We start from the raw sequence: 12,481 nt of genomic DNA on the forward strand, positions 1-12,481 counted from the left end.
CAAGTTCCTCTGTCCATGGAAATCTCCAGGCAAGAATACGAGAATGGGTTGCCATGTTCTCCTCCAGGGGTTCTTCCCAACCCAGGGATTGAACCTGGGTCTCCTACCTTGGCAGGCGGTTTCTTTACCACTGTGCCACCTGGGAAGCCCTGGAACATGAATAAGAGTCAATATTTCTTAGTGAAGCAGCTTTAAGATTAAGATAGTAACTCACAGTTAGAAATAAATTTTGCATCACATCACAATTTGGCATACAAACACACACACATACACACACAAAGAAAACAAAATTTCTTCAAATATTACTTACGTTTTACTACGGTGGATGAACTCTGATCATTACCATTCTATCTCATTCACTTAAAAAGTCACTAAGTTGATCTCATGAGCCACCAATGGGACGTAAATCACTATTTTAAAATTTTCAGAAAAGATGCTTGGAATGATTTCAATTGTTTTGAATTTACCAAGGCTAGATTTATGGCCCTGGATGTGATGTATCCTGGAGAAGGTTCCATGTGCACTTGAGAAAAAGATGAAATTCATTGTTTGGGGATGAAATGTCCTATAGATATCAGTTAGGTCTGGAGCCATTTATACAGAGTGAAGTAAGCCAGAAAGAAAAACACCAATATAGTATACTAACACATATATATGGAATTTAGAAAGATGCTAATGATAACCCTGTATGCGAGACAGCAAAAGAGACACAGATGTATAGAACAGTCTTTTGGACTCTGTAGGAGAGGGAGCGGGTGGGATGATTTGGGAGAATGGCATTGAAACATGTATAATATCATATAAGAAACGAATCGCCAGTCTAGGTTCGATGCAGGATACAGGATGCTTAGAGCTGGTGCACTGGGAGGACCCAGAGAGATGGTATGGGGAGGGAGGTGGGAGGGGGGTTCAGGATTGGGAACACGTGTACATCCGTGGTGGATTCATGTTGATGTATGGCAAAACAAATACAATATTGTAAAGCAAATAATAATAATAAAATAAAATATGAAAAATAAAAAAATAAAAATATTCATTAGTAATGAAGTACTCTGGAGATCATCAGATCCAGATTACAACTCTCTCTGCCACTCCCTAGCTACGTGACTTTGAGCAAGCTGTAAACTTTAGTTTTCTCGTATTTAAAACTGGGTTAATGATAATATCCCAGGAAGCAGACCAGCTAGTGCTTATGAAGTGCTGGAGAATGCCTGGCCCATGGAAGACCCTTGATTAATGTTCAGTTCAGTTCAGTTCAGTCGCTCAGTTGTGTCCGACTCTTTGAGACCCCATGAACTGCAGCACGCCAGGCCTCCCTGTCCATCACCAACTCCCGGAGTTCACCCAAACTCATGTCCATCGAGTCAGTGATGCCATCCAGCCATCTCATCCTCTGTCGTCCCCTTCTCCTCCTGGCCCCAATCCCTCCCAGCATCAGAGTCTTTTCCAATAAGTCAACTCTTCAAATGAGGTGGCCAAAGTACTGGAGTTTCAGCTTTAGCATCATTCCTTCCAAAGAACACCCAGGGCTGATCTCCTTCAGAATGGACTGGTTGGATCTCCTTGCAGTCCAAGGGACTCTCAAGAGTCTTCTCCAACATCACAGTTCACTGGCAATTGCAATGCAAGGTGAAAAAACCAGAACTTTGACGGAAACTTGCCAGGCCTTAGCATTGCATGATCTTTTTATACAACTTCTATGAGAGAAATAACAGGACTATAATAAAGCTTCTCCTATTCCTTCATGTTATTATGTCAAAAGTCATGTGACAAACATGGTTTCTGTTTTAAGTAACCGCAAACTCTTAAAAGCTGAAAGGGGATTGTAAATGATTAGGCAACAGAAATATCCTTGCAACTTTCTAATAATATTTTTTTATTGATTTAGAAGAGGTGATTAACAACTTGGTTTTAAAGACAGTTTTGAAATAGACAGCTGAGGCTGTGTAGGAGATTCTGAAGGCAGAACACTGTCTTCCCTCATGGGGTTTATTATGAAGATGACCTTGAGTTCCCCAAGGGTTGGCCCCATTAACTGTCCATCTCACAGATGCAGACCCATTCCGAGTGAGACAAACAATCCAGGGTCAAAGACAGGAAGGATCAAGGTTGTTTCCTTTTCCTTGGGGAAAAAAATAGGCTACATTTACCAAGTATGGGTGAAGGAAGGGGAGGGGAAAGACTGACCATGTACAAACAGAACCTTACCAACTGTGTTTCTAAAAATCCCCATTGTTCACCCCAGAATGGAATCTTCCTGATAACAACTCAAGGTATAAATTGTATGTGGAAGGGAAATAAAATCTATTCCCTACCTACCCCCTTGCCCTCTGTATCATGAATATTATCTAACCTAGTGCCTGGTACTTAGTTGGTGCTCATTAATTTTTTAAAATGAATTAATGGGTCATTTAGGAATAAAAGAAGGGTTGAAGGAGGAACCCCTTTCAAATGTAAAATTCCCAAAGTTGCAGGCTAATGTTTTGACTCTGATGACAAAATATTGTTTAGTCTTCAAAGTGCTTCTCATTTATCATTCTGTCATAATACAATTTAGAAGATGATTAAGAGTCCTTGCTATAGTTGGCAGGTACCGAAAAAGAGCCAATACTGGTCTGTAGACAGCATATCTTGCTGTCTAGTCTTCCTGCCATCTGTGCAAGTGGAGATAGTTTTTATTGAAACTTGGGGATTATAAAGATGGAGGATGCCTACATAAAAGCTGTGTCAATAGCTTCTGCAGCAATGTCCATGGGGCCCCTGCCAAATGGGCAGCTGAGGGGAGAATCTCTCAGTAACAGTCTTCCTCTCCTCTCTCTGGTCAATATTCTAGACATGTCTGTGCAAAGGGATTCTGAAATGACTCCTTGATAGCTTTTTGAAGCCAACTGGACTGCTGCCTAAGGACATACTTTTCTGCTTGCTCACCCTTTCCTGAGGGGGAAAAACAGATGAGAATGATCTCTGAGGTACTCAGTTTGACTTGATGGGGATGAGCGAGGCCCTCTCTGCTTTCTTGGATTCTCTGCCAACGCTCGTCCTGCGTGCTGTGGAAGGAAGTCCTTATCCTCTCAGCCTGGTGTTCTGGCTGAGGCTCTTTCCACGTCCTCGCCAGGGATGGAGGACGCCACCCACAGGAAGCCCAGGGGATCTTGGCCCATGAGGCCATTTCTCTGTTCCTAGTGGAATTCAGATGGAGGTGAGGCCTCTGCTGTTCACTCTAAGGAGACAGTTACTGCATCACGGGAAGGAGCATTCATTTAACATCTAGAAAACGTCAGCTGAGCGCCTACAACGTGCTCTGTCAACAAGGCAGACACGATGCTGCCCATCCCCACCTGGAGCTCAGGTGGCAGGATCTCCAAGAGGAGCAGCAATGCCACTCAGCAAAGCAAAGGTGAATCCAGCCCTGTCGCTGAGATCACATGCGGGAGGCCTCCCTGACCTCTGTGAAGAGTCTGAGCTCGACTAAAACCCCACCTTTTCAGGGCACAGGATTTATTATTTGTTTGAAGGAAGCTAGTAAAGTCTTCTCTTAAAAAAAAAAAAAAAGCCGTTATGTTAAGGTGAAAGTCACTCAGTCATATCCAACTCTTTGTGATCCCAAGGACTATACAGACCATTGAATTCCTCAGGCCAGAATACTGGAGCGGAGCCTTTCCCTTCTCTAGAGGATCTTCCAGACCCAGGGATTAAACCCAGATTTCCCACATTGCAGGCAGATTCTTTACCCGCTGAGCCACAAGGGAAGTCCATGTTAAGGTGAGTGGAGAGAAACTGGCCTCTTGGTGGTTGTTTCCTAAACTTAGAGATCTTATCCTTTTACTCTACTGTTGGGTCCTCCCATCCCTGACAATATTGTGAGGCCCTATCAGTGACTATGGGCTTCCCAGGTGGTACTAGTGGTAAAGAACCTGCCTGTTAATACGGCAGACGTAAGAGACATAAGATATGCGGGTTCACTCCCTGGGTCAGGAAGATCCCCTGGAGGAGAGCATGGCAACCCACTCCAGTATTCTTGCCTGGAGAATCCCATGGACAGAGAACCCTGGTGAGCTACAGTCCATGGGGTCGCAAAGTTGGACATGACTGAAGGAAAACTTGGCATGCACACATCAGTGAATATGTGCAGAATTCGGGTCCAGTTTTATGCACACGCTGACTCCACCTTCTTCCCATTTCAAAGACTCTGGCCTTAACTGAGTTTCTCTAAGTCCCCCGTTTCTGTTCCTTTCTCCTGAGACAAACTGACCGCCTCCAACTCGTGAGTGTTTTTCATGATCCTACTCACAGATTTTCTGCAGAAACTATCACCCCAGCTCCTTCCTCAGGTTATTGTCTGAAGTTTGGACAAAGTTGGGGAAACAATGTCTAACTATATGGAATAGAGTATTGGTTCAATACGTGTTGATCTAAATTGAAAAAAAAAAAAAAAGAATTCTAAATTGCCAACATTATTCTTACAAGGGACAGATCTCCACCCCATGTCCCCCTGGGCTGGGTGCTTTTATGTGGGTGGCACACTGAACACCATGGCTCTTGATGGGTTCTAAGGTATATAAAGGCACAAGAAGGACTTCTTTTCAAAAGATCTCTTCTACTGACCAGTTCACTTCATTTTGAGGGATGCATCCTTTTAGGTTCATATCTGGTCTTTAACTATTTAAATCCATATCTTGTTCTGTAAGAGACTGACTTCTTCCTAAAACCTGTCCATGTAAAATGAACCCAAGGGAATGAACACTGTGATGGGTGAATGGGAGAAGAATGTGGAAGGGGTTAGTATGAAGGAGATGGGGTGAAACCTGATGGAGACTTGGCATGGGAGATGCAGAGAGGAGAAAAGATGATACCTTTTCCCTTTCACCTCTCCTAACCCTGTCTGATTTGTTGACTGCTCTGTCTTGAGGGACTTTCATGGGCTATTCTTCTTGGTGGTAACCCTCTCAAATTGTGTCACTCCAACTTACATATTGACCTGTGTCCTAGACTGCTGTGTACGACCAGGCAGGATGAACCTCGCACAAGTCTGGGGCACCATTCACACAACAGCTACTGCTGAGCTATGTAGAAGCCACAAGGTCCAAGGTTAAGCCCTGGATGATGCACCCTTTATGATGCACAAAGGTTGATGGGCTCCCTTCCTGCCCTCAGACAAAACTCCCATCTGTGTCCTATATTCCACTTCATCTCCTCCTCTCTGCCTCTCTTGACATGATCTCCTTTCTCTCCTCTATTTTCAATATCCCTGTCTCTCCACTGGCTTTTCCATTAACATTAGTCTTACTCAATCACCTCTTAACCTTCAAAACAAACAAATCAACCAACCAACTAACTAATTGAGCAACCAAGCAGCCAACCAACCAACTAACCAACTCCCAGTCCTACTGGAGCTGAGACACTCTTCTCCCTTCAAAGTTAAATTTCTCAGAAAAATCCTACTAGCCAGTGTTTCCAGTTCCTTACCACCATTGCTTTCCTTGGTTCACAGCATTCAGTCTTGGCTGTGCTGCTCCACTGAAATTTTTCGCACTGGAATCACTAATGTCCTCTTTATTTCTAAACCCCATAGATGTTTTATGGTCTTCATTTTGCTTAGCTCTCGCCCGCATTTGACCCAGCCAGCCACAGTCACCTGGTTGAAACCTTTCTTCCTTGTCTTTGTGATGTCTCACTGTCCTGCTTTACCTCCTTCTTCTCCACACTCTCTCATGGTCCTCCTCTAGTCCCACCCCATCTCCTTAATGTGTTGGCTCCTTTTTCTTCATCAATACCCTGAATGTCCCCGATATGCATTAGGTCAGAATCAAGTCAGTTAAAGAATTTAGAGGGACCTGTGAAGAGTTCCTAATATTTTGCTTTATCAAACAAGAACACTAAAAAAACCTAAATTATGATTATTAGAATAGTTATAAGAAAAACAGTATTTTATTGTTAAAAATCTGAGAGAATATATGCACAGAAGAAAAGACAGTCCCTTGAAAGGAATACATTTAGCTTTACAAAAGACTAACTTATTTTTGCTCATGGATGGGTGAAACTTTCATTCCTGACAGCAGTGGGCTGGAACACAGTGTTTGGAACTGTGTGTGAGAAAACTGAATCTGGCAATGCGAGCAGAATTCTTTAGTGAGGTTAGCCCCTCTGTTCTATAACTCACAAATGTTTTCTGCCAGTGTGTCACTTGTCTTTAACTTTGCTTACAACAAAGGCTCCAGAGAGGAAATGATCAGATCCTGACTTTAACTATGCAAGCTAAAAATAGAAGGCAACTTACTTGATTTATTGAGGATATTTATAAAAATCCATAAAATATAATATACCTAATGGGAAACTTTTGGAGATGTTCACTTCGAGGTTGAGAACAGGGCAGTGATATCCACTATTACTGCATCTTTTCAAGACTACACTGGGGACTTTCCTGGTGGTCCAGTGGCTAACACTCCGAGCTCCCAATGTAGGGGGCCCAGGTTCAATCCCTGGTCCAGGAACTCAATCCCACATGCTAAGAGTTCTCATACTACAGCTAAAAATCCCTCAACTCACAACTAAGACCTGGTATAGCCAAATAAATAAACACTTTGTGTGTGTGTGTGGTGGGGGGTGGTCTGCGTTGGAGGGCTTAGCAGATGTAGTAAAGCAAGGTGAGCAAATCAATGATATACATGCTGGAAGAAATAAAATTGTCACTATTCACAAATGATATCAGTGTGAACATTAACAAATTCAAACTAAAACATTATTAGCATTATAAAGTTTATAAAGGTTTCTGTAGAGTCAATTTAATATCTCTATATCAATTACAAACAATTGAAAAATGAAGCATTTTTAAAAATGCCTTTTACAATAGCATCAACAGTTTTTACTATAGCATCAGATCTAAGAAAAATTTGCAAGACATTTGTGCAAAGTATGTAAAGTTATTGATAGATATTAAGGACCTAAATAAATGGAGTTAATTCTTCTCTCAAATTGATGTATAGGTTGGTTCAAAGCAATTTCAGTAAGAATCCAGGAGTGTGCATGGGTAAGTATGTGTGTGTGGAAATGGATAAGCTGTTTCTCCAACACACGTGGGGACGATAAAGGACAAGAAGAGCCAGCTGTGTCTTGAAGAAGGAAAACGAGCTGAGAGAACTGGTTATCTGTATATCAGGACTTATGATAATGATACAATAATTCTGAGAGTTTAATAATTGCATGAGTGTCCAACCAAGGCTCAGAGGTTGTCTGGCACGCAGAAGGTCTAAGACTGCAGAGGATGAGGGCTGTAACTTGAACACAGGTCAGCTCACCCCTAAATCTAGCATCCATGCCACTCTGCTGCCTCTCGTGTCCTAATCCCTTCCGCTGGTGTAGCACTTCATGATTCAGCTGGTGTGTGCCCTCCGTGTCCAGTCGCTGATTAAAGCAACACCAGCAGAATTAAAAACTACCTTCTTTTCTGAGCTTTGGGTCAGGGTGGTCTATTGTGAGCAAATCCCAACTACGCTCCCCACCACACTCGCTTTTCCGAAGACACAGGGCCGACTGACAACTCTGCTTTTTCACTGAAACATTTAGTTTATCGAAGGGAGAATCTCCACAGAAGGTGACCAGAGAAAAGGCTGCTGCTGTGAGAGGAGCTAAGCTCTGTAAGAGCAGTTAGATCCGGCTTCCACGCTGCTTGAGGAAGCGGCTGGACACAGCCGGTCAGCAGAGGCTGGGACCTGCATGAAGCCACCTTGCTGGGGTACAGCCCCTGAGAATGCGTGGGGGATAAGTTACCTCTGCTGACCACCCAAGGCTGTGATTTTAATACTAGCCAGGAAGAAAAGCAGCGGGGGTATCTCTGCAAACTGGGCATGAGATTCGGAACTTGATCACCCACAAGGCAAAGTCCCTGAGATTCTCATATAAACTTACGGCTCAGAACTGAACACTCCAATGAACTATGTTGATGCCATTCTGAGATCGCTCATAGGGAGAAATGAGCAGGAGGAAAATCCCTCCAACTTCATGAAAATGTCCAGGCCTTCAAAAAAGAGAAAATTCATGCCTGGGGAACTGGGAGATAAAACATCTTCCCCTTATCAAATGCATATTCTATTCACACAGAACTTCCTTGAGGGGGAAAAAAAATTAAAGTGATATGCCACTGATGAGAACATTTATTGCAAACTTATTTTTTTTCTATGCTACTGAACATCTAGAATTATAGGGATGAGGGATGGATGCATGTGAATGAAGCATTTAAAAATGCTTCTGCTAATTCTACTATGAATTCTCTTTTTTTTTCCCACTATGATGTAAATTTTGTGTAAATCTTGTGTAAATTTTCCACTATTTTTTCTGATTTCTTATTTTCCACTCTTATTTCTTATGATTTCTTATTTGTCATCATGTAACTGTGTACACAGAAACTATCCTTAGTTAACTGAATTTTATTCAAGTCACAGTGTCTTAGGATGAAATGTGTCATTTTTCAATATCAGCTTACTGGAAAGCAACATCCCAATTTTTGTCTTTAAAATTCAGGTGACAGCCAATTTTGTCATTTCAAGTGAGAATCCTTAAAACTCTTTTACTACACTGGGTCATATCCATTCACGGTAAGATGAACAAACGAATAACATCTGTTGTGAGATGTATTTTAGGTAGTGCCTTTCGAGGTATCTCCAATGACCTTCACTTCTGGGTTTCTGCTATTTTTCCTCTTCCCTCACAGTGGGCTTCATTCAGCCCTGAAGCAGGTGAGTTTTCATTAGCAGTGCTTCTTCAGCCTCTCAGTATGACTGGCCCACAGTATAACTGCTTTTCACAGCTATTGGCAGCATGGATGTAATTGTGTGAAATTAAGATTTAGTTCATAAACCTTTTCTTAAGACACAGTCTCAGCCCTTTTCTCAAGGGCTGAGCTGACAGGACTTAGAAAGGACAGGGCTGAGATTTGAACTGGTCCATTAGGGGGCAGTCAAATACTGTTCACCTCAGAGCTCTAGCTCTGCTTTTGATGACTGCGATTTTCAAGGTTACAAATTATTTGAATAAGTAGCAACTGGTAGTTATCAAGTAGCTTTCTCAGTACTTCATGCTTTCAATTTCCCAGCCCATGTTTTTAGTTTGTAATATTGTTCATAATTAGCCCATAAAATTTTTATGGGGAAGGAGTTTGAAGCTGGTTAACAATACAAGTAAATAAACTGATGATAAAATACATGAGGAAAGTGATGATAAGATCGGTTATCTTGACTGATTAACTAATGTTGGTAGCTTAAGATAGCCATATCATTCATTCTTTAGGCACACAAGGGTGATTATGGCCGGAAGAGAAAAGACAAATCATACAATTATTAACTTTTCCTTTTATTTAGATCTGGTCTTAGAATCTATCACAAATATTCATTTAAATTTAAAAAGGAATTTTTACTCCTATAATTCTAAATGACTTTCCTTTGTTTATTATAAACAACTTTATTGCTTTAACTATGTAATTTTAACTAACAATTATAATTTTATCATGGAAAAGAAAAAGATTTTACTGATATATATACCAAATTATTTTTACAAGCAGGAGTAAGATATCAAAGCATTAACATATCTAACTTTGAAAGCAAATGATTTTAAATATAAAGGGTTTAAAAGTAATATAAAATTAGACAAGATAAATTTCCAGAGAATTATAATTAATAAATATTTATTAGATTGGTACTATGGATTTTAAATATGGCATTTACTTAGAAATAAAAAAAATCATCTCTTTAAATTTTTCCCTCTTTTTTAAAGAACAACATTACATTGTGGTAAATCTCAAAAACATTACTTTGGTAATAGATAAAGATTTTGCTTTTCCAAGGCAAATCAATTTAGATGCACTACGATAAGCAAGTATTTTAGTAAAATTGGTTAACCATAGTTACATATCTGTACATTAAAGAATTTTTAAGGGCATAGATAACCTTTATGACATGTGTTGAATACAAGACCCTATTTTAAACTGTCTATTCCTAAAGATCATAAAAAGTTGAAATTACAAATGTGCATAGAGCATTAACTTCTGAATGAAGAAGATCTTCAGTTAAGAAGTAGACTGCTTTCTACAACTGTATTTCATGCAAAATGAGTTCATATAATGTTTCTCCTTAGATAACACTTAAGTTTTCATGAAAGAAAGATTAAAATATGACACTCATGCTACATGTATTAAAATATTTTTAAATAATTTGAAAAAAGTTTTAGTATTCCAAATTCAAGCTAAAATTTAAATATTAAAAATCTTTTATCTGTAGATATTCTTAAATAACTGCTCATAAATACTGCATTTTATTTCAATATTTAAAATATGCAGTTGAATTCATTTAATAAAATAAAAAAAATTTTAAACCTAAAACAAATTTCTCAGAAAAGAAATATAATTTTGAATTTTAACTTCATTCTCAGAGGTTTATTAAAAGTTTCTAAGAAAGCCTATGAACCTAAAAACATCCTTAATAAGACTAATAATAAACCCACATGCCTTGGATATGATGAATAGATTATTTACTTAGAAGTGTACAAGTTCACAGCAAAACAAGTCTATATTTTTCTTTAAAACCAGGTAAAGTTTGAATTTTGTTTTTTTCCTCAGCTATACAATAAAAATGCCACCAACATGAAAGTGAGCAGTTTGGCTAAAATGAAATGTTTAAAAATTAAAAACAGAAAGGAGAATTATCCTAATAGGTAGCTTTGGTTCATTTAAGTTATTTTCTTTTATCTAGATTTGCTCTTAGGGAGAAATATTGATTTTAGATTTGCCTTTGGTTTTGCAGTTTCCAGTTTAATTAATAATGAAATATAGCAATATATTATTAAATATAGCAATATTTAATTATGTTAATAATGAAATATAGCAATAGTGAACTATAACAACTATATAAAATTTATGAACAGATTTCAACAGGTTGAAATTTCATAAGTCAAAATTTTAATTTATTAATGTGTCGTACATTTTTTCAAATACTAAAAAAATTTCCCCATTATCATTGATTTCTTCATCATTGTTTTTTTTTTAAGCTACCTTGTCTATAGTTTTAACCACATTTAAAAGGCAAGTTTCCACGAAAAATCTGTTGCATCTAGAAACTGCTAGGATGAGACTGCAAGCAACTAGTGACAATGACCATGCAAACTGGAGGTCTGCTCATCAAACACTGCAGTGAGTGCATTATACATATGATAGAACTAAGCAGAAATAGTCTGTTCTTTTGGAATTGCACTCATTAAGCGAGAAAGCAGCAGCCTTACCTTTGACATCCATCAGAACGATGAAATGAAGTAGAAGGAACATTGCAATCAATCTGCGGCTGAAGAGACACTTAATACCAGAAACGTAACAATGGGTTCACAGCAACTGAGTTATTAGACGTATGCTCCTTATACCTCAGAAGGAGTTCTGATATACTAACTTCGGTGCCTCCCCTGTGTCTGAGCATGCTCACAGCTAGAACTTTACTGGCACGAAAGGAGACGGTCTTTGTCACTATGCAGCCTATCTTTTTCATTCTTTTTTTTTTTTTGGTTTCATTTTATTTCAAATCTACAGTTGTTTTCTTGATCATTAATTCATTATAGTATGTACAGAGAGACATACATAAAACTCTGGTATTATAAAAAACATTTTAAAAAATCACTCTAAAAAAGTTTCCCATTAAAGCATGTAGTACAATTTGCTCCTAATTTAGTATATATGCTGCCAAAGTGAACACAGATTTGCTCTTAATTCAAATCCAATCATATATAGAAATTCTCCAATAGGGAGGGAAATAGATTTACACTGAATAGGTGACAAAACTCTTTGCAAGCATATTTTTCATTCAATAAACAAATAACAAAAAGCTACTCACTGGCAAATATATGAAGAATACGTGCTTCCATTCAAATGCTCTTAAATGTTTTCAAATGGCATACAGAAAGATAGTAATAACTAAGATATATGGCCCTGTGTTTAATAGTTACTAACTGTAAGATATTCACACAATATTTTAAACTTCATTTACTTCCTCTATAATTATGTTCCTTTTTTTTTTAAATGGACACTTTTATTCTTGCTTTCAATCCTGTGTTTCACATCTACTAGAAAATAATAATTATAATTCAGTTCTTACATCCTGAAAGCAGCTTTTAAAGCAGCATAGTCAGTGTTAGAGAAAGGGACTTTGGTCATAGAATTCAGTTGATCCTAGTCTAATGATAAAGAGTCTACAAAAGGACATTGTAGAATTTCGTCATCTAAGAAATTCTGAGAAATGTCTCTGTAGACATACTAAACATTTTGTAGTTGTGATTTGGACAGAGGATTTTCTAAGGGAATAATACTCTTATATGTTGCTATGAATTCTGTCACAACAACACTGAAAAACTATCTTGTGATGACTGGCTACATCATCACAAATCACAAGAAATGGGGTTTTCATTGTTCTTTCTTTCATTCCAGCCTTTGACAGAATAAAGATTCAAAGGG

General features: G+C 38.6%; 1 protein-coding gene across 1 annotated transcript in view; it reads right to left on the reverse strand.

Annotated features, from left to right (window-relative positions):
- The window catches only part of RXFP2 (relaxin family peptide receptor 2), a 59,499-nt gene extending 48,221 nt beyond the window's left edge, over nucleotides 1–11,278 (reverse strand). The window contains exon 1 of the mRNA XM_068984354.1: nucleotides 11,266–11,278. Coding sequence (XP_068840455.1) covers nucleotides 11,266–11,278 — 13 coding nt within the window. The remainder of the gene's footprint in view (nucleotides 1–11,265) is intronic.
- Nucleotides 11,279–12,481: the final 1,203 nt, after the last annotated feature.

This window comes from Capricornis sumatraensis, chromosome 12 (genome assembly GCF_032405125.1).
Source record: "Capricornis sumatraensis isolate serow.1 chromosome 12, serow.2, whole genome shotgun sequence".
NCBI lineage: Eukaryota > Metazoa > Chordata > Mammalia > Artiodactyla > Bovidae > Capricornis > Capricornis sumatraensis.